The sequence below is a fragment of the Rosa rugosa genome, chromosome 4 (assembly GCF_958449725.1).
Source record: "Rosa rugosa chromosome 4, drRosRugo1.1, whole genome shotgun sequence".
Classification (NCBI taxonomy): domain Eukaryota; kingdom Viridiplantae; phylum Streptophyta; class Magnoliopsida; order Rosales; family Rosaceae; genus Rosa; species Rosa rugosa.
The window spans coordinates 47,618,514-47,639,907 of NC_084823.1; the positions used below are offsets into that span (position 1 = coordinate 47,618,514).

The 21,394-nt window shown below is 38.1% G+C and overlaps 3 protein-coding genes and 1 long non-coding RNA gene across 4 annotated transcripts; 2 read left to right on the plus strand and 2 right to left on the minus strand.

Annotated features, from left to right (window-relative positions):
• Positions 1 to 4,027: 4,027 nt before the first annotated feature.
• Positions 4,028 to 5,456, minus strand: LOC133744926 (uncharacterized). Its single transcript, XM_062172949.1, has 3 exons — positions 5,066 to 5,456; positions 4,198 to 4,977; positions 4,028 to 4,038 (listed from the first exon to the last, which is right to left on the minus strand). Exons 1-3 carry the CDS (start codon positions 5,454 to 5,456, stop codon positions 4,028 to 4,030), a joined length of 1,182 nt encoding a protein of 393 aa, XP_062028933.1.
• A 775-nt stretch (positions 5,457 to 6,231) lies between these two features.
• On the plus strand, positions 6,232 to 7,544 carry LOC133742536 (uncharacterized). Its single transcript, XR_009862612.1, has 4 exons — positions 6,232 to 6,317; positions 6,470 to 6,644; positions 6,863 to 6,931; positions 7,230 to 7,544. It is a non-coding gene; the product is annotated as an uncharacterized LOC133742536 (long non-coding RNA).
• An 841-nt stretch (positions 7,545 to 8,385) lies between these two features.
• On the plus strand, positions 8,386 to 17,192 carry LOC133742582 (uncharacterized protein At4g10930). The gene is made up of 15 exons (XM_062170268.1): positions 8,386 to 8,541; positions 8,695 to 8,803; positions 9,035 to 9,126; positions 9,549 to 9,639; positions 9,887 to 9,936; positions 10,141 to 10,210; positions 10,640 to 10,749; positions 10,822 to 10,887; positions 11,461 to 11,999; positions 12,120 to 12,203; positions 12,342 to 12,417; positions 13,341 to 14,610; positions 14,700 to 14,774; positions 15,536 to 16,645; positions 16,826 to 17,192. Exons 2-15 carry the CDS (start codon positions 8,732 to 8,734, stop codon positions 17,048 to 17,050), a joined length of 3,930 nt encoding a protein of 1,309 aa, XP_062026252.1. The 5' UTR covers positions 8,386 to 8,541; positions 8,695 to 8,731; the 3' UTR covers positions 17,051 to 17,192.
• A 399-nt stretch (positions 17,193 to 17,591) lies between these two features.
• Positions 17,592 to 19,760, minus strand: LOC133742585 (E3 ubiquitin-protein ligase SINAT3-like). Its single transcript, XM_062170271.1, has 3 exons — positions 19,309 to 19,760; positions 18,459 to 18,845; positions 17,592 to 18,072 (listed from the first exon to the last, which is right to left on the minus strand). The coding sequence occupies exons 1-3, from the start codon at positions 19,504 to 19,506 to the stop codon at positions 17,746 to 17,748; spliced, it is 912 nt and encodes a 303-aa protein (XP_062026255.1). The 5' UTR covers positions 19,507 to 19,760; the 3' UTR covers positions 17,592 to 17,745.
• Positions 19,761 to 21,394: the final 1,634 nt, after the last annotated feature.

A 21,394-nucleotide genomic window follows, 5' to 3' on the forward strand; every position in this document is an offset into this window, starting at 1 on the left:
TCAGCACACTTTATTGATTTCTCTTTTCAGCTTTACATGGATAAATATTTTTTATGTCAACTAAAATAAAAACTACAACATTCTCTATCCCATTAAATTTAACTCCAATGATTTGGCAGTGCCGGAGACCTTATCAATTGCTCTTTAATACCATATGGCAGCTTCATTCTCTATATTTTTCAATGAAAATCGTTTTGTAAGTATTCATACCGTAATTGATAGTTTTTGATAGTTTTTTTTTTTTTTTTGAGAATGAATAATATATTCAAACGACTTCATAAAGTCACTGCTAGAAAAATACAATTGTTGGTGAAATTACAATAAAATTATAATTTCTATATGAGAAACTTGTTGACAATAGGCTGAGGCGCGGGTATCTCGCTCTCTTTAAGGAGATTCAAGCCCTCTGCGGAACAATGCCGGTGCACCAGAAATCTCTTGACTTGTCCCATCCAGGATACAACAGCCCAACAACAAGTTGTATGGCTCACACCAATCTGCACAAATTGGAGGAACCCAAAGCTCCACCAAAAGAACACCTTTCTCTGGCCAAAAAATTCAAAGAAGACTCTTTTGGGGGATTTTGGAAAGAAGGTTGATGGGTGAATAGTTGAGTAAAAGTTTGATGTATTTTAGCATGCAACAAATGGTGCTATTTATAGGCTCTTAGGACACTCCCTACAATTACTACAATTAATAGGGTAGTAACCAAATGCCATAGGTTACAAAAATTAAAACCCAAAATAAATCAAAATAAAACACCATGAGTTACAAAATAAAATTCAAAATAAATTCAGAATTTAAACACACAATAACTTCACCCAAATTTAATTTCAATAATAAACAAAATATTAAAATGTTACAACAACAATCACCATAGCCTAAGCCCTAAAGCAACATTAGTGTTGTACTTTTTCGGCCTAATCGGGGCAATGCACCCTAGATAGTAAGATTCATTCGATCAAGAAATACCTGCTCACTTATTCAAAGTGCCTAACTAACCCTGAATGCAAATAAAGCAAAATGCGTCATATTACATGCCTCGAGCACTCAAGGAAAACAAAAGAACAACTTGCCTAAGAATGCAATTGTTGTACAAATTGCTCTTCATTCCTCAAGAAGCCTGTCACGAAGCCAAAGCATGTACCATGACATTCCAACTCTCTAAATTGTCACATTACTCCCCCTACTGCCATTGAAGAAGCAGTTGGGTTAGCTAAAGGAGCGTATGGTTCACTCCCCGCCTCTGTCTCCTTTGGTTTGTTCCTCCTACCTCGGGGCCTGCCTCTATCTTTTTTCTCCTCCCCTGCCAGCTTCACTTGCACATCTAGTAGCCCAGCTTCCTTCCAGGTTAGTCCCAAAGTCGTCAACAGCAAGAGTAGAAGCTACCGACTCTGAAGTAAAGCAAACCTGCTTTTCTTTGGTTCGACCTCTACCTCTTCCTCTTTATTCTTGCGCACACTCGTGATGCATGGAAGATCCCTCGCCGCAACCGGCCTCTCCTTCACTGTCTTGATGGCCACAGATTTCTTTGGTCCCACAGCCCAAAAGAAGTTGCTAGGCTGTAGAAAAGGAACAGACAGCGATGGCGGCACATTTTCCCTAAACACCAGTGGAGGCAGAGTAACCATTGCTGCCTTGCTCCGATCCGTTTCTAAGGCTCCAATTTCAGCTCACCATTCAACTACATCTGCAAAGGGCATAACGCCCCCACATGGTTTAAGGAGAAACAGTCTCGTCCAGAGAAACCCTAAACCTTCTGACCTTCCTCATCGGATCCTTTAAGTCCGTAGATCCCCACCCTTACCGGACAACGGCAGTCACAGATGTTCCTACGATCGATATCGATCACCGCTCCCAACGTTTCGCCGATAAGAGAAACAGTGGAAATGGTAGCGTATGCTAGGGGGAGCCTAAGAACTCGAACCCCGATTCAAACATAATTTAATGACACCTTAAGAGATGGGAGAGAATCCATCATAGTTATTAGGTACCACCAGCTCGCGCGCGGTTGAAATTCTACGACTCCCTTCCCTTTTTGATACGCTTAACGTCACTAGACTCAAAGAAGGTGAACAGAACCTCCCACCACTACTAGAAATTTCCCCATTAGCACCTCTTTTTTTGCCACTAAAAATCTTCAGTGTGATAAATGAATAGTTTCACACTGATATAAACAGTCAGTGGGTTTGTTTTTGAATGTCACTGATCATCAGTGTCTAATGTATACAGTACATGTAACATATTATTATTTTAATGACAATAGTGACCCTAACATATTATTATTCCAAATATCATCGGTGTCAAAAACTAAAGAGGTAAGTGCGACGTCGTTTTGGCTATAAGTCAAGAACCCTAACGCGATATAAACACTTTCTGATAGCCTCACGCCCTCACTTTTCCCTTCGTCAGTTCCTCTTTCTCTCTCTTCCGCCTCTCTTCCTCCATCGCACATAGATCGAACTCCGATATGACCAGATCAGACACCGATCAAGACACCAAACGGTTCGATATGGAAGTCGTCATCACCGGCGCTATCAACAAGTGATGGGTTCGTCAACACCGTCTTCTGGATCCAGACCATTCTCGGCCGAAGCTTAGGTCGGGTATAGGGCCGACGAGATCGGAAGAGTTCGACATCCCCGATGAATATCTTCGTAGAAAGGTACTCTCTTTTTCTATTTATCAAATTATTTAAACGACGTCTGGGTTCAAATTTTAAAACGACGAAGTCGCCGCTCTCTGGCTCTGTTTTGCCCCCTCTGGCTCTCCTCTGTCCTCTGACTCCTCTCTAGCTCCAGCTCCAGCCTCGCCTTCGTCCGATTGAGAAGTCTTCAATTTCTGGGTAAGTTGAATTTCTTGGTCTTGATTTTTGAATCGATTTGTTGTGGGTTTTAATTCCCTCCATGATTTCTCACTCTTTCATGAATTTCTGGGTTTTCATTTTGAAGTATCGAGCTCGTCAGCCTCACCTTCAAGTCTTCAACTGGTTGCCTTCGAGTTCTTGGTGCGATTCAGAAATTGAACTGGGTAAGTTACTGCCTTGAATTAGATATATTGAGTTTGGTTGATTAGGCGTGTTGGATTTAATGAATAATGAATATGCTTTATGCTTCTGGGTTTGTCATTCATGAATTAGGCAGTTTTGATGTATTGAGTTTGGTTGTTTTGATGCTTCTGGGTTTGTGATTCATGAATTGCAGTTTGTATATGTGTTTTGACTCTAAATTGCAGACTTGCAGTTTGGCTGAGTTTTGTAGTTTGGGTTTGTGTTTTGAGTCTTTTGACTCTGAATTGCAGTTTGGGTTTGATTGTTTGAATTGCAGTTTTGGTTACTTAATGGCAGTGAGTTTGAATATGTGGTTGACTGTTGCTGTTTTGCAGTTTGGTTGTTTTTCAGCTTTCTAAGAACTCATTTTTGATTTCTTGTTGAACATTTTATCTATATTTTGAGTATATCTGCTCTTCTAATACATTTTATATTTTTATCTATATAATTATATGTTATAAAAAAAAAATGAACTCATTATTTGTGCTTGCTATTCCAATCTGAAACCTTAGTTTGCTAAAGTTATACCTTGGAGTACTATGGATAGTGTTTTTTATATAGTAAGGTAGAGCTTTGAGCTTTGTTGCTGCTTTAGAACTGTGAATGGATCTGAACTAGTACTGTTTGTGCATTGCGTGTGTAATTTATTTACCAAATGCTTTGGATTTTGCAGGATTGCATTGATATTCCTTGTGAGTGTGCTTATTTATAGGGTTGTTTTTGTAGCAAAACAAATTCTCTTGGAGATAGATTGGACTTCAACTTCAACTTCAACTGTTATTTGGTAAATTTATTGTTCATTTTTTTTTCCTGATGCCATCTATGTTTGCTGCAAGTTTGTACAGTTTGAAATTAGTTTCCAGCTTTCTTATTAAATCATAAAGAATGTATGATTTGGTGTTATGACTTTAAATGTGGAATTAATATTTAAGGGATTGTAGATTATCTTCTTTCTTCATTTTTAATTACTTTTAGAGTCTAACAATTATCTAAAGTATTAGATATAAGTATTCTGATATTTAGTTTGTATATGATTTTTTTTTTTTTTTGAATTGGGGTTTGGAACCCAGCCTAACTGGGAGGCTCAGCCCCACGCCCGTTATTTATATTATTAAATAAATTTTGCTGCATCGGGGGGGACGTAATACCGGAACCCCGAGCAAGCATAGTTGCGTTACAATTATCCTCATAGAGAACGTCCTGTATAAAAGCAGGAGCCTCATCTAAACAAAGATCCACAACATGATCTAGACTAGCAAAGTGTGCCAACCTATTCGCCACACTATTTGCTTCACGATACACATGTCGAACTCTAATCCAATCAAAATCATGTAAATAATTCTTACAATCATCGAGAATCCGACTAACCTCAGAGTTATCCTCCATTTGCTGGTTAAGGGCAGTAACTAGGATAGCGCAGTCGGTTTCCAGTTCCACCTGCTTCCAACCTTGATGTATTGCCATAAGCAATCCAGCCCTACAGGCCTCCGCTTCGCCATGGAAAGCCGAGCACATATAAGGTATCTTTCTGGACCAAGCCCCTCGGAAAATACCCATATCATCCCGGACTACTACCCCTATTCCTCCACTCCCTGCATTACTCTTGTAGGCACCATCAACATTTATTTTAAGTCTCCCACGCGGAGGAAACACCCATTTAGCTGTAGCTCCTCTAGGGCTCTTGTGTGAGCTTTTCTCAGGATGACAACGCTGGTACTCTGACAGTAAATGCATTGACCACGTAACGGTGTGCATGGGATTGAAAGTACCGCCATTCCAGACCAATTTGTTTCGTTCAGACCATATAGCCCATAGTAGCATGAAGAAAATGTCAACCTGGCTTTTGTTTAGGACATCCAGCATATCCAATACCCATTCTTTCATGGAATTAATGGCATATATGGTTCCTAGCTCGCAGCCCAAGGGAGCTGAAAAGCCACATGCATGCAATCACATTGCATTCCTTAAACACATGCAACGTAGTCTCATTCTCACATCTGCAGAAAGGACATATACGATCATCCAAGTTCACCCTCCTACACAAATTAACCTTTGTAGGCACAATATTCTTGACAAGTCTCCACACAAAGTTTCGCACCTTTGGTTGTACTCTAGCGTGCCAAACTCGTCTCCACAAGTCTTTATCTCCCTGTGAACTAGACGTAGAGACATGAGAGGATAATGAGGCAACACATCTCGCTACATGATACCCACTCTTCACCGAGTACAAACCACGTTTGTCAAAGTGCCAAATCAACTGGTCTTCTGGATTTCGCAAGCTGAGAGGGATTTTACGAATCATTTCAACTTCATCAGCAAAGAATAACTCTTCCAGCCAGTCTACCATCCAGTCCTTTGAGTCCGGATCAATCAAGTCAGCCACCGTCAAGTCCTCCAGTCCTTCCATCACGTTCGAGTAAGGCCGAAAAGAATACAGTCTGGGGAGCCAAGGGTCAAACCAAACAGAAATCCGTGTCCCCGAGCCACACCTACCTATTCACACCTACCTATTATTTTGTAAAATTCTCTCAAAATTGTTTTACGAATGGCAGGCGAAGAAGTTCTTGTGCCGGCCACACCTACCTATTATTTTGGCAGGAGTTTAGCTTGCATGGAAGGTATTTTCCTGTTAAGTTAATATGCTTGTATTATGTGATCTTTAATTAGAAACATGAATGCTCATTGGAGTCTGTAATAGAGTGAAATGTAAATGAGTTTTGGAGGATTCTACAAAAGGTAAGGAAAGGAAAGATCTATTGCATTTAGTGCTTCATAAATAGTGTGTGTGTGTGTATATATATATATAGAGAGAGTGAGAGAGAGAGAGATATGTATATGCATAATTATTAGTTAATCACTATGTTTCTAAACATAGTTTGAATAAGTTAATGGGTAACTCTGGTTGATTTTGAATTCGGATCTCAGTTGACAGCTACCATATCTCATCTGCTTTGGTTTCATTCTAATTGTTTTGTTCTGGTTTTGCAGCCTCGGATGACCGTTTCTCTGATCATTTTCTCACCTATTCCACCTTTGAGTAAGAAGCTTTAGTTTGTTAGCAGCTTGAGTCGTGCATATTGTAGACTTGTTGGACGCTATTCTGGCTTTTAAAGGATTTAGATTCTATTTGAGTTGATCAATAAAAGTTGTATTGTGTCAATGCAGATATGAAGGGTAACTATGTTCAACAAATGAAATTTAGTTTCAATGTAGAGAGTTGAGCAATGCCATATATCTTGAGAAGGCTAAGTATTGGGACACTTCAAAGGTCAATGCTTTATCTTCATTAGTATGCTTTATCTCTGAAACCTTGCGCACCATGTAGCACAACTACTTTACTTTTTCTTTTTTTTTTCTTAGCAAGTAGCACTACTTCTTATTGAGCTCAACGATCTCTAACTCTTTCTCATAGATATCCAGCTTCAAGTCATATCCTTCTTGCTGAAGGCTTTATTCAAAGAAGAGGTGCGTGCAGATTGTTTCATGTGTAAGCGATAGCTCGTTACAATTTTCTGTATTGGGCAATATAATTGTTTTTTGTTCACTTTCTGCTGGCATTTAGAGAAGGGAATGATGGACTGCCCACATGCAAAGTGTGAGTCTTAGAGTTACTTGTATTAATGTTTAGTGTTTCTTAGGAATTGGTTATGAATGTATAGCTTTATAACAAGAATGATTCAGAGAAATTGGCAATGTTAGTTTTGATAGATAATGCATGGGACTGTCAGTTTTGATACAAATTGCATGGGAATGTTACATTTTTTTTTTTGGGGTTTATTTTTCTCTAAGTTTATCTGTCTTTTAAATATACAGGCACTCCTTGTATCAGATTGTAATGGCAGAGCTTGAGAAGTTGGGTCAGAAATATCGTGTGGCTCTGAGGTATTTTCCTATGTTTTCTACAAATTGTTTTCATGACCAGAAGGGTTCGAAATTGGAAGTGTGTATGTAGATATGCACTGCTATCCCTCATCAGTTTTTTATACCTCTTTTTTCAATGTAGTTATGTTTATTCGAATACTAAATTTCTGTAATATATAAGTGATATATTATATCCTTGCATGCTACATGTTCAGAACCAAAGAGACACCTCTAGCTTCACTGTAATGTCTTTTATATGTTGAGATGTTGGTCTGTGTAATTGTCAAAATAAGAACTAACTGCCTGATATAATGTGCAGGCTGTCCGTATCAAAGGAGTTGCAGCTGTGGGATGAATAGTCTTGATGTTTGTATTTTGATGGGTGCAACTGTAAATTCTTAGTTAGTATATTTATTGTATGATACATTTTAAAATATAGTACAGAGTACAATACAAGAATGTAGAGGTGCCAATTGGCACCTTATTTTTTTAATCCAACCTCATAAATTTGCCACTGATAACAGTGGCATTCCAAAGCCACTAATATCAGTGTGGATTTAGATTCTGACTTTGCATTGGATGAAGTTATTCCACTGTTGTTTTATCAGTGTGTATTGTCCCAATAGCACCTGCAATAGAGGGGACTGATTCTTCATTAGTGGCTGCATAGTGGCTAATGAGATTACCCATTCTTATCAGTGTGTATTGGGACAATGGGGACTAATTCAGATCAGTGTGGAATGAGGAAATTTCTAGTAGTGCACCTGCATATTGAGTGTTCCAGACAGCCTCCACATCGTATGAAATGAACCTATAAAGGATTGGTGGTTAAAAGCCTTACAAATATTCAGACGGGCAACCAAATAAGATTGCTACGCCGGCCACAAACTATTTGCATTGTTTTATAAGATTTTCGAAATCAACTGGTTCTTCCTTATCATGCAACAACAAAGTTAAAGCAAGTGGCGCGGTCATAGAGGCCATGGAGGCTATTTCTGAATGACATGCGCGCTACAGAAAACCAGAGAGAAAAAGGAGGCTAGGGCTTTTGGTTTTTCAGCTCGCGCGAGAGTGTTTTACCGTAACATGAACGAAAAGAAGAAATCACGAAAATGTAGTAAAATTTGCTAAAATTATAAGGTAGTCTACAGTCGACTTCGCCTTTTTTTAATTATTATTCCAAAACTATAAAGACTACAGTCTACTTGGCCTTTTATTATTATGGTTTTTGTTTAGGAATTTGCTTCCCAAGAAGGATCCCTCAACCCGCCCCCTCGAAGACTAATTTCCCTTCACGAAACGGTTTGTTGCTAGTTAGCAACATAAATTTTACATTCGTCCCAACTCTTGAATGGTTTTTTCTATTTTCAATTTTTCATCTTGTATCTCTTACTTTTTTTAATATTTTTTTGAGAAAGTTTTTATCTCGTATTTAAAAAAAAATAAAAAATAAAACCTAATTTTATTAGGCGGAAAACCAAACCATATGGAAACGCTTATTATACTATGATCACAAATCAAAACGCAGCGTTCCGAAGCCAGTGCTCTTCCGAGTTGGGAACTTGCTGCCGCTGGCGTCTGATCATTCGCTTCGCTCAACCCAGAAAAATGGTGCTCCCTCTCCTTCACAGGTAGCATCTCCTCTCCTCCGCCGTCTCTCTATTTCCCCGTTTCCCTTTTTGCCCTTCACGATTCTGGTTATTTTCATCATCACCCGGCTGATCTCCAAATTCCTCAAGATCAAATTTTTCTGTAATTTTTCAACACAATTTTTGCTCTTTAAGGTCTTGATTGGAAGCCGTGAGCTCAATTTTTGACGCAATGGAAGTGAATTTAGTAGCAAGTGGAATTCAAGAAGAAGATGCTTTTGGAGTTAACGAGAATTATCACAATGTAAGCTTTTCAAGTTCGTTTTGTTTAATTGAGCTGTAGCAAGTAGTTCGATTTTTGCTGAAGGAATGATTCTATAATGCGAAATGTGTTTAATTATTTTGAACAACTGTGGATAAATGATGTTAATTTGAAAGCTTATGGATAATGTTGAATTGTGTATATGGATTTCAGTTACTTGATTTGCTATGTGTTTGAGATTGAGCTATTGGGATTTGCATACTATCTGTGCAGGACAATCCTGTTTTGGAGGGCGAAAATGAAACGTGTGGGATTTGCATGGATACCATTATCGATAGGGGTGTTCTGGATTGCTGCCACCACTGGTATGCGGTTAAGAGTGCCTTTCGAGATTAAATTGTCAACCTTTTGGTTCTGGGCAAGAAAATTCTGTTGACGTTTTAGAAGTATATTTAGTGCTTAGTTTTGATTAAGAATCATTTTATGTGTTTTTTTGAAATGTACTGTTTTATTTTATTTTGGGATTACAAGAGTTACCTGATGATGAGCTTTTCTACTTTCATTACTAATGTCCTGGCAGTCACATAGGATTAGTGGAACTGTAGCCTCTAATTTGAAATTTTTTTTTTTTGGTTGTTTAACTTTCATTATCCATGAATATCAATAGTGAAAACTACAAGGTATATTAGTGATTCAATATAAATGACGGCATCTTTTCCGTATATTATTCTCCTATTTGACAGAGAAACCTTTTTTCTGACATGGGGGTTCATCATGCTTTTTTCAGGTTTTGTTTTGCATGCATCGACAATTGGGCCACTATTACAAATCTTTGCCCGCTTTGCCAGAACGAATTTCAAGTGATCACATGTGTTCCGGTGAGTTGTGCAAGTAAATGATATTCTCTCACTATGATGTTAGTATTCTTAGTGTTGTCATTGATTTAGTGATATTAATGTGCCACTAGTTGCAAAGCACAGTTCTTTTGATTTCTACACAGAATATTTTCTATATGTACCTTTTTCTTGGAGAATGGCAATTATTTTTGAAGGCTTTATTTGAAAAGTTTATTTAATGTCAATGCAAACTAGTGCTGAAGCTTGTAAGATTGATTTTATTATGAAGGTATATGATACTGTTGGGAGCAACAAAGTGGATGATGATCCATCTTCCAGGTACTTTTGCAATTAAGAATAACGTGTTTAAGTATATTGGTGAGAGTGAATTGATTGCACTTGTATACGACTCAGAAATCATTAGCAGTTGGTTGCTGCCCATACTATTTCTTTGGTGTCCTTATGATTATGGCATTCAAGGTTTTGTACTGTTTTAGAGTTGCTAGGTTTACCACAGACTAATTTCCATGTTCATTTCTGCAGAGATGATGATTGGAGTGTTGAAGGGATGAATAACACTGTCTCATTTCCATCATACTATATTGATGAAAACGTAATTATCTTTACATTTATTATTTATAAGATCTTTCATTTGTTATATTTTCTTCCTTGGGTTTTTGTTAGATCGCTGTCCTCTCCCACCAGTGTTATCAAGATGATTTCACGTGTTAATATGACCTAAGAGGCTAAGAGTCATGCTTCTTTTGTTGGTTCCCTTAGTGCTTATTTCGTTCCAACTTCTAAGTGCATGCATCAATCTGTGCTCCAGAGCTACTGCTTTGCTCTATCAAGTAAAGCAATGTTGTAAAGAAGAAAAAAGAATCTAAAAATAAAGAAGAAGATGATTTAAGATTAGTGTGATTCTAAAGTAATAGCACAAAACTTAACTCAAGAGTTTTGTGTTTTTCACATTTTTATTTCAAGCCTATCTCTCAACTTTTATCGTCTGATATTGTATGTTTTGTACTTTATCATGGTGCAGTCAGTTATCTGCTTGGATGGAGATGGTTGCAAGGTTCGAAGTGGATCAGCAAAGATGGAGGAGGATTCCAGTCTTGATACATCAATTGCCTGTGATTCATGCGACTTATGGTAAATGAGCAATCAGTGTGGTTTTGTTAAAAACTCTCACATAGATATATGATTTATGAAAACTTGTCTCAGGTACCATGCTTTCTGTGTGGGGTTTGATCCTGAAAGCACATCTGAGAATACATGGTTATGCCCCAGGTTAGTTACATAAGAGATGGTTATTTTGTTCATTCATATTGCACTTTTAGTTTCTTTGCTAATCATTTTTTTGGTCCAACTGTTCCTTTGCTAAGTTTAGTTTGTGAAGTTTTTTCTTAAAGCTCCATTTTATATCATTTAATCAATAAGCATTTGACATGTATGTGCAGAACCTTACCTCTAAAATCAAAGTAGAATAATATGTTCAATGGTAACAGATAGGTTGTGGGTCCTTTCTTTTGTAATGTTAACTAGATACCTAGCTTCAGTTTGTCAACTTATATATAATCAAATAAGATGATGATTAGCCATCTTGTATCACTTGGGGAAAAAGAGAACCCTCTATCTTTTACAATTACTACCAAGTATATATAGATATGTGCATAATATTCTCTGACTGAGTAGTGCAGCTTTAATGATCCTTATTTATGCTCCTTAAGATGAAGAGACATTGCTTGGATTATTATATTTTCTCCTTTTATAGGTCTCCTCTTTTTTTAAGTTCTTTGATTGTGTTGATTATTTACTTCTGTAATTATCAATTCTAATTTGTGTTTTTTTTTTTTTTTGTAGATGTGTAGTCGGTGAAATGCCACAAAACTCAGATGTAGGTTCAATACAGAGGTCTAACGGCCAGTATGATCTTGAAAATAGTGATTCTTTGACTGAGGATACTTTTTCAAGAAAGGTGTCTGTATCTTCTGTTGATACTGGTGACACAGCTGTTGTAGTCTCAATGGTTGGAGATTCAGGTCAGAGCATTTTGCCAAACGTTGAAGTTGGCAAGGGCTTTGAAACTGAATCACTGGTATCAGCTTCTGAAGATCGCCACGAGTCGGAAATACCTTCAGGGGTGAAAACTATTAAATTGGAAGCACAGGAATTAGAACTGTCCCTATCCTGTGATACCTCCTTCAGTTTACCTTCAAATGCTTTAGCACATAAGCAGGTTAAGTCGAGTACTGGTGAATCAATGAATGACCTCTGTAGCTTTGATGGCCTCAAAAGTTCTTCGGGGAAGCTTAATGAATCACATATTAGTAAAAAACTATCTGACAGCCAATCCAATATGGGTCTAAATCTTGGGTTATGTGGGGGTTCGTTTTTGTCAGGTAATTTTACTTATTTTGACTTTTACAAAGGATGAATAATTTCACGATTGGGATTGCCTGAATTTGAAGTTTTCATATGCTGTACGTGTTCAACTCATCTTGATTTTAATGTGCCTCTAGTTGACACGAATAGTACCGGAACTGAACACCACGACACTAAAGATCTGAAGCAGCATAATCCTTCAGAAGAATATTTGCCAAAAGGTATGAAGTTGTTTAAGGCTTCATTGTTCCTTTTTTTATTTTTATTTTCTTCTTGGGTGGGGGGAGGGAAATAAATGTTTCACTGAATCAGTTCCACAGCCACTCATGCACATTACCTCATTGTTAAACTGTTTCCAGCTGACAGGATTGTACCGGATGCTAGTTCAGATGCTCCTGCCATGACTGGTGGAAAGAGAAAACGCACAGATTGCAGGTCTCATGTCACCCAAATATATCCGTTGATTCTTATACGGTTTTCCGCACTTAATGCTCATAACTATGTTGCCTCAGGTTTTGTTACTGCTATCCTCGTGTCATAATCTCCCAGCATCAATTGTGTAACTGCCACAGTGCCACTCTAGTTTTCCTAAGTTTTGTTGGATTATTGTTTTCTTTTTCTCCATAGAAATCCTTGGTTCATTTTGGGGGTTTGTAGTAGATTTTGGGTTTTATAGGGAATATCTCCTCTTTATATCTTGTTTGGTTCTGTTATGGTGGTTACTAAGCTTGCTAATACCAATACATTCATGGTGGGGTGTTAATAAAATTGAACCAGGGATTTAGGGGTGTCAAATAATTGTTTTTTGTAGACAAGCTAATGTAGGTTCCTCAGAAAACTAAGGGTTGTAGAGAAATTCTCTCTAGAAGGACCTTGAACTTCAAGGGAAAAATAGGAAAACAAAAGATAGACTTAAGAACTCACTGGATGTTTTTATTTGTAGTTTGAATAAACTGATAGGACTAGAGAATGTACACGAACCGCTAAATCCATGAACAATATTTATTAAAGATGGATACATAAACCTATTATGCTACATCACAAGCATTCACGCAAAACTCAGTTTTGAATTTCTGCATTCCTATGGGATTTTCCCCAATAGCCCTTATATTCAGCTTAACCTCATTAGTAAAATATCAAAGATATTTTTGAAACATTAGAGAAAATGTCTGCATAAGTGAATTCAAATGGTTGAACAAAGTGTGCAAATCTCGAAGTTGTGTTTTATATGCTTGTTGTCAATTGCCTGAAAGATCGTAATTTAACTGAAACTTTTTATGGGTTTATTCATGCCATGTAGAATATAAGTTCTGACTTTTAGTTCACCTTCTTGGTTTTTTTTTTTTTTTAAATGATAGTGATGGCGTTAGTGCTGATGATAGAGATACAAACCCTAAGCTTAAGAACAAAGTTGCTGTAAAGAAAATCAGAGATGGGGAGAAGATTCAACAGATTGCTTCCAAGGACCAAGCCAAAGCATGTCTTTCAGACTCTGGAAATGGCTCCAGCCTGACTGTAGTTCCCAAAGATAGCGAGTTAAAATGTCATCCTGTACTGAACCCTACTTCTGAAATATTGAGCATTGTTCGAACCACAAACCGTAAGTCTTCCAAGGGGCTTGCGGGCCCTAAATCTGTCAAATCATCAGAAGAACAAGATTCAATGGCTAGTTTGAGAGTTAAAAAGATAATGAGGAGAGATGCTGAGGACAAGGAATCATCTATGGTTGTTCAGAGACTAAGAAAGGAAATAAGAGAAGCTGTCCGCAACAAATCTTCAAAAGATATTGGTGAAAACCAGTTTGATCCAAAGCTTCTTGATGCCTTTAGGGCAGCTCTAGCAGGATCTAAAACTGAACCTGTAAAGAAGCTATCACAGTTAGCACTGAAGGCAAGGAAGTCAATGTTGGAGAAGGGAAAAGTACGCGAGAATTTAACAAAGAAAATCTATGGAACATCCAATGGAAGACGAAAACGTGCATGGGACCGGGACTGTCAAATTGAATTTTGGAAGCATCGTTGCATTGGAGAGCCTGAAAAGATTGAGACTTTAAAGTCAGTTCTTGGCCTTCTCAATGGGAGTTCACAGGGTTCAGATACAAAGCATGAGTCTGATACGCAGTCCACAAGTCCAATTCTTTCCAGGTTGTATTTAGCAGATACGTCTGTATTTCCAAGGAAAGATAATATTAAGCCTCTTCTAGCTCTTAAAGCTGCTGGTAATTCTGAGCAGAATGATAAACAACTCACCACAATGGAACTGTGTTCAAAGCCTTCTCTTGATAATGTCACTTCGACTTCCTCAGAAACGACTAAGGTTTCATCAAAAGTTGGGGTTCCTTTATTAGAAACTAATGGGAATAAAAACGATTCTCCAAGCTCAGACAATAGTGCTGCTTCTAACAAAGGACATGAAGATAGACACTCAGAAGGGTCCTTGGTTTCTTCATCTGGTGGTTCTAAATTGAAAACCAAGAAGGATGTAGTTGATAAAACTGGTGATATAAAAGTTGATAAAAGGAAATGGGCTCTGGAGGTTCTTGCCCGGAAAATGAGTGGTACAGGCAGGAACACAACAAACGAAAAACAAGAAGGCAACTCTGTGCTCAAAGGAAATTACCCTTTGCTAGTATGTAGTAACACTACTATTAAAACCTTTCATTTATGCTGTTTGGTTCTCCTGGTGATATAATCCTATTTTGTGGTTGCTGTGAGCAGGCTCAGTTACCAGTAGACATGAAACCAGTTTTGTCGCCCAGTCATCACAATAAAGTTCCAATGTCAGTGAGGCAGGTATGAAGTTCCCCTTCTAGTAACCGAGATGGATATGTGCTGTATGTCTAATTAATTATCTTTCGCTTTACTAAAAGATTTTAAACATGGAAATGTGCTCTGAATGACTAAAAAAAAGGTGTTTTCCCAGGCTTTAACGCAAATTTAGAAAGGTATAAGTGGTTTAAACTTCCATAAAGGACCTTTCACCCTATTTCATAATCCTGCATGAGGGGTGATTCACTGAGCACGTACATACTGCTTCAACCTCTATGTCAATCCTATGACAATGTAGTCATCACTTAAATCTTTAAAGGCTACTACGTCCAAGTAGACCAACTCCTCAACATATAAAAATTATAAAACAATATTTCAAATTTAACTTGGGCTGTATGGTTTCATGAATTTGAGCCCTAGAACTGGAATTGATTGCCACAATTATAGTCTGTTATATGGTTTATTTATTTATAAATAGGTTTGAATTTATTGCTTAGAATAGATCCATTAACTGTAAACCTAAGATTAATGAACTCCAGGAAATTGAGTTTCTGAAACTTATGCCATTTTCATCATTACCCGAATACACCTTATTTTAACTCAAATCCAACACACCTGTCAAAGACACCTGTAAAGGGTTGAAGTTCCTCTGGATCGTGACAGTTTCTCCTCAGCAAATGTGAAAATCACTTTCTTATGATACTTTGGTAAAACTTGTAATAGTTTCTTTTTCAACACCATCATGTTTTTCTTGGTTTGGATTTTTCTGAATTTCAATTGTGCAGACGCAGCTATACCGTCTGACAGAGCACTTGCTGAGGAAAGCTAATCTGCCGGTGATTCGTAGAACTGCGAACACGGAGTTAGCTGTTGCAGATGCAATTAATATAGAAAAGGAGATTGCGGATAGGTCAAACAGCAAGCTAGTGTATCTGAATCTATGTTCCCAGGAGATTTTGCATCTTTCAAAAGGTAACAAAGCTAGTGGAACCCCAGTTCTTAGTTCCTCCCCATCTTCAGTCCATGCTGATAGATCAGGGGAAGCTGTGCATGAACCTTCAACTGATCCTGTAACTGAAGAAGCACTGAGAAATGCTGGTCTTCTGTCCGATTCTCCTCCAAACAGTCCACGTTCCAATATGGAAGTTCCTGCTGAAGAAGATGATCCCTCATTAGATATCAGAGAGGAGGGGCCTGATAATGTATTTGAAATGGATGAAAATCCAGATCTGGACATCTATGGTGATTTTGAGTATAATTTGGAAGATGAAGACTATATTGGTGCCACTGCTACAAAAGTCTCTAATGTACAACCAGAGGAAGGGGCATCAAAAATTAGAGTTGTTTTCTCTACTTTTCAGCCTGAAACAACTAATCATACTTTAGATCTTGGCAGTACTGAGAAGGTGGTTGAAGTACAAAAAGATTCTTCCTGCATGCTCGAGAATGATACTCATTCAGGTCTGGAAAATTCAACCAGGGAGTGTGAGACTGACAAGTCTTGTGTTCCATTGGAATCCATATTTGGTAAAGAAGGTGAAGAGCTTTCTGTTGCAGAATGTGAAGAATTATATGGACCAGATAAAGAACCACTGATCAAGGAATTTCCAGGAGCATCAGAAATTCTATATGCATCAATAGATGCAGGTTTGGTTAAAGACAACTATCCAAAAGAGAATGAAAGTTGTGGACCAAAGCCAACCGAAGAAATAACATCTCCATCTGGTAATGAGAACCATGGAAAAAATATATCAGTTGCTAGTCTTGGTTGCACTTCCTCTGGTGGAGAAGATTCAACAAACCATTCCCAACCAGATGGAAGTGGTGAAAGGAAGAAGAAATCTAATACGGATTCAAAAGATCAGTCCAACAGCATCAATTCTATATCCAAGAAGGTTTCTCCCAGCACCCTTTCCCTAAATCATATATCTTTTACATTGTTCTTTTGTCATTCTTCAGATGCATCTGAAAACATTTTACTATGTGTGAACTTTATGTGACTTATTGGGAGTTAAAAGCTGGTTTTCTTCCCCAATACGTGATTTCGACTAACCTGTCATTCCAATCCTCTACAGGTTGAAGCCTACATCAAAGAGCATATCAGACCACTATGCAAGAGCGGTGTGATTACAACTGAACAATATAAGTGGGCTGTGGCGAAAACAACTGAGAAAGTCATGAAATACCATTCTAAAGCCAAGAGCGCAAGTTTCCTAATCAAAGAAGGGGAGAAGGTGAAGAAACTTGCAGAGCAGTATGTTGAGACGTCCCAAAAGAAGGAGAAAGGTGACCCTTTATAACGGTGGTCATCTTTCAGCTCTTCGATTATTCAGAGCTTCCACTCTTCTGGTTGTAATATGTGGATCGTAATGGTTATTAACTCATGAAAGGCATAGTACAGGCCCTCAACATCAATATCAATACACAGATTATTGTGCATGACATTTCGATATAGGTGACCAGGAGTCGGGCCATTCTGAAAACCTCATGGAACCAAATGCTATGATTGAAGTGTGGAGTGGATAAGAAATCCAGGACTTTGACTACTATCAAATGATAAGAAATTGGGGCTTACCATAAATATGGTATAATTAATGGTTTTTATTGAATTATGCAATGTAAAAGTGAATTAATTGCTTAATAACGATGGAGCAATGTCTAGTGGACTCTGCAAACTCAAATTCAGCAGAAAATCCAATCGTATCACTAGAATCAGTCATGGACCGCCATCCTGGCAAGTCCTATTTGGCCTCCTTGTCTTGAAGTGCATTTCCCTATTCACTGAAAATAAATAATCTGCAAAATTTACCACACCTCTTCTCTGCACAATTTGAATACGAACACCCACAAAACTGCTATCGTCCATGAACTTTAGCTCAGTGGTGAGCATACCTATCCAGAATTCATATGCGTTCGACAAACAACACCAAAATTTGACACATGCAAAAAGAAGCAATGAACATATGTGACAGCAAAGGGTTCGAGATGCTCTAATCTAGGTGCTCTCGGTCTTCCATATCTGTCCGGTGACCCGAAGCTTGAACTCCTTCCTTTCTCCAGTGGAAAAAAAGAGTGCCATGTTACGCTGGATTATGAGACCGTCATGGCTATCCCTTACCTTCTGATGGCTCTCACGTATGCTCCGAGGGGTTCCTTCCCATATTAGTTTCCTTCCATGTGCTCCAACCTCCAGTCTGTAGCTGAAGGTTCGGGCTTCAACCGCATTGCCCATGAAACGGAGAAATGCAATGTAAACTGGTGCAATGCCCAGCTGGAAGGCTTCAAAATGCAGGCAGAAGTAATGGCTGTAACAGTTAAATACCTAGCAAATATGAAGATAGTGAAGGTGATCAGCATCTAGGTAAAGCGCTTCAATATCACTTTTACTCTACAGTACTCATTCATTCAGAGTATTAACTAGTTGGCTAACAACAATAAATCAGATTCAAAGTACCTAGATTTCAGTAACGAAAATAGCCAAAGAATATGTCAAAAAGTTTAGCAAGCCTATATAGTTAGAGAGGTCTTCACAAGTCTTAAGAATTCTTATAGCAGAATCAACAAAACAATATCAGAACGCTGGGGTTAGCCCAAGTATTCAGGGAGTGTGGATAATGAGTTTGGATTAGGACAGGCCACTGGTTTGATACCTTCAAATTGACCAAAAAAATAACACAAAATCAAATTAAAAAGTGAAACTCCACTTACCATAAGCATCTTGGCTTCATTTTCTGTCTCCCAGGGAGTGGACTTAACATAAAGATGATCAAAGCTGCATGCATTGTGCATATCAACCTTGTGATCAACTATCAGATGGTCAACCAGAAAAGCAATATCCCCGGTTGCTGAGCACACAGATCCAGGGTAGGGGCAATTGTATGGTCTGAAGTCACACTTAGCCTCATGCTTAACTTTCTTGTAGTAAAGAAAGATCTCCATGCATCCCAAAGAGCAATACTTGCAAGGAAGTTTCAGTGACTCCGCGACTTTCTCTAATGCCAGACATCTGATGTCTCCAAGTTGTTCTCTACAAGTTGGGCAGCAGTTCTTTACTTTCGATTTGCAAATGGAGCACAGAGTGTGCCCATTTAGGCACTGCAGAAATTAACACAACCTAGACCTCAATCAACTACTTCCAAGTTCCAATTAATTTAAGTAGAAGTGAATCAAAATAACTCTAGTAGTGGCATGCGCATCATCTCGAAAGTAGTTCACTTAGATGAGTTGACAAGCATTGTTGATCCATTCCCTAACAACTAGGGTTTGAAACCCAAAACTCACAACATCAATTCACATTTTACCCACAAAACTCTTCAAATCGAAAACCAAATCCATAAAGACTCTTTCTTTACGAACAAGGAAATGATTATGATTCCTAGCTGCATTTTCTCTACTTCATCTCCAAGAAAGAGTCATAACTTTCAGTAAGGAATTATACATCAAAGATTTACATTTGAACCCAAAACACACTCCAGATCAGCTAAAAGCAATAATGATCCTACCCAAAAACATGTTTAATGTGATTCTACCCAAAACCAGATAATGAACATGAACAGACCTGATTGATTGGTGGGTACATAGAGTTTGTGCAGACAGGGCATTGCAGAAGTTCATGGAGGTTTGTTGCCCGAGACTTATTGGCGGAGGCCAATGAAAGACGGTGGTGACGACGGCGGCGGCAGAGGCGGCGGTGATAAATGTGTTCCTTATAGATCCCATCACAGGTTGACAAACATTCCACACCATCATCCTCCATTGCTAATAGCCTTAATAACTCATGCACTGCAGGTATGAATGAGCCATACAAGAGTGGAGAGAACTAGTTTATAGTACTAGTGTGACTCTTCCTTGTCTCTTGCTTTAATTGTTAGTCAGGCTTCTTGGTAAGTGAATTGAATGAGGTTTGATTGTACCCAGAAGAGAGTAAAGGAAAAGGAACAGGGAGCAGAGCTGTCTTTCTTGGTAGTATTTGCTGAAGGAGACAGACCAGTCGCCATCGTACTGGCCTAAAATATAAATGTCTCTCCCCTACTCGACTGGTATTAATGCAGTTAATACTCAAAACAAGGACCAACTGCACCTATTTGAAAATTATTACCTAATACCTACCTCCTAAGTCCTAACAGCAAAAGAAGAAGAAGATAAGAACAACATTATTGCTAATCGATCCCTCTTGTTTCAAAATGTGAACTTTGAAACTTTTCATTGTGTTAATGTGTATTGAATGTATGAGGATCCTGTGAGAAAAATGAGTATGAAAACAACTTGTATATTTGGATTGGTATAATGCAATTCCAACAGGAATTTTCCGGTGCATCTAATATATTGGCTATGTTTGTTACGTGGGACTGGACTGGATTGGAGTAACTTATATAAGAAAATAATACTCTCATCTCACGTTTGGCACACATGAGGACTCAATTAAATGAGATTAGAGAGTCCCTGCATCAGCTCCCGACCTTCTTACATAGAACCCCCAAATCTCATCGGACTGTGGAAGCACGAGCTTCAACAACGCATTAGTCTCTCCTTCCCTTTCGCGCGCTTCAGCCTCGTCTCTCCATCTCTTTCGCGCTTCAGCCTCGTCTCTCCACTCTCCATCGCGCATCATCCTCCTTGAACTTCCAGGTTCAATTTATTTTCTCTGTCATGCTCCTTTTGCTTTGATTCTAATTCCCTCTTCCCTTCGACCCCGTCTAGCTTCTTCTTCTCATGTATCTACTGTGATTTGTTAAATTAAAGACTATGGATTGATTTTCTATTAACAATTGTTTATAGGTTGTAACAATTGGTGTCTGGGCAGCTTGATTTGCTAAGAATTGATCAATTTCAAGACTGGGCTTTTTTTTTTCTTTTAACAACATCTGTGTTTTTATCTTCTTCTTTGGTTGGTTGTTTTCATTGATTTTGGATGTTGATCAATTCTGGGTTTTTTCTTTCTTTTAACAACGTCTGTGTTTTTATCTTCTTCTTTGGTTGTTTGTTATTTTGTCTATGCCTTTGCTGCTCTAGATCATATATCATTAAACTATGGACCTTCTGGTTTGCTATCAACCTTTGTGCATGATGTGGTAATTGCTATGAATCTTTCATATATATTATACGCTCCAGACCTTAATGATCTCTATTTTAACCAGATTATAATACGAAAGGTGCCTTTTGGCTTTTCAATTTTCACGGTTTATTGGGATATCGTCATCTTCTTTCTTGTACATGACTATTGAAATATAAGATTAGTGTTTTGATATGAACCCGCATCTGAAAAACTAGTCTTTATAATACTCCTGTTGCTGTCTTCCACCAGAAAAATGGATAGTTTTTCTGTTGCATTGGATAATTAGTTTACAAGTTTTCTGTTGGATTTTGTTGGGCTGAACACATGTATCATGTTGGCTTCTTTTCTTGATAGTCTCTGAAAACACAAATGGTTGGCGTAAAAAGATTAGATGACTGATGATACTCACTCTTTTGATTTAATTCGGTTTATGCACATCCGAGACAAACTTTATTGTTGATGTCTTTATAAATCTTGGTCATTCGAATATGGATAGCAAGTTTGGAAATCTAGACTTTCTCGATCTCATAATACTTGTAACTTTCATTTATTTAATTTATTGTCTTGTCTAAAAAGAAAGAAAAGAGAT

What these genes read in the sequence shown, in the direction of transcription:
- LOC133742585 (XM_062170271.1), bottom strand. Translation starts at nt 19,506, where the DNA reads ATGGAGGATGATGGTGTGGAATGTTTGTCAACCTGTGATGGGATCTAT. An exon ending in TGTACCCACCAATCAATCAG is followed by an intron (nt 18,846 to 19,308) that starts GTCTGTTCATGT and finishes TAATTTCTGCAG; the next exon opens with TGCCTAAATGGGCACACTCT. An exon ending in ATGAAGCCAAGATGCTTATG is followed by an intron (nt 18,073 to 18,458) that starts GTAAGTGGAGTT and finishes CATATTTGCTAG; the next exon opens with GTATTTAACTGTTACAGCCA.
- LOC133742582 (XM_062170268.1), top strand. Translation starts at nt 8,732, where the DNA reads ATGGAAGTGAATTTAGTAGCAAGTGGAATTCAAGAAGAAGATGCTTTT. An exon ending in AAGTGATCACATGTGTTCCG is followed by an intron (nt 9,640 to 9,886) that starts GTGAGTTGTGCA and finishes TTTATTATGAAG; the next exon opens with GTATATGATACTGTTGGGAG. An exon ending in TTCCAATGTCAGTGAGGCAG is followed by an intron (nt 14,775 to 15,535) that starts GTATGAAGTTCC and finishes TCAATTGTGCAG; the next exon opens with ACGCAGCTATACCGTCTGAC.
- LOC133744926 (XM_062172949.1), bottom strand. Translation starts at nt 5,456, where the DNA reads ATGGAAGGACTGGAGGACTTGACGGTGGCTGACTTGATTGATCCGGAC. An exon ending in GAGGGTGAACTTGGATGATC is followed by an intron (nt 4,978 to 5,065) that starts GTATATGTCCTT and finishes GTGGCTTTTCAG; the next exon opens with CTCCCTTGGGCTGCGAGCTA.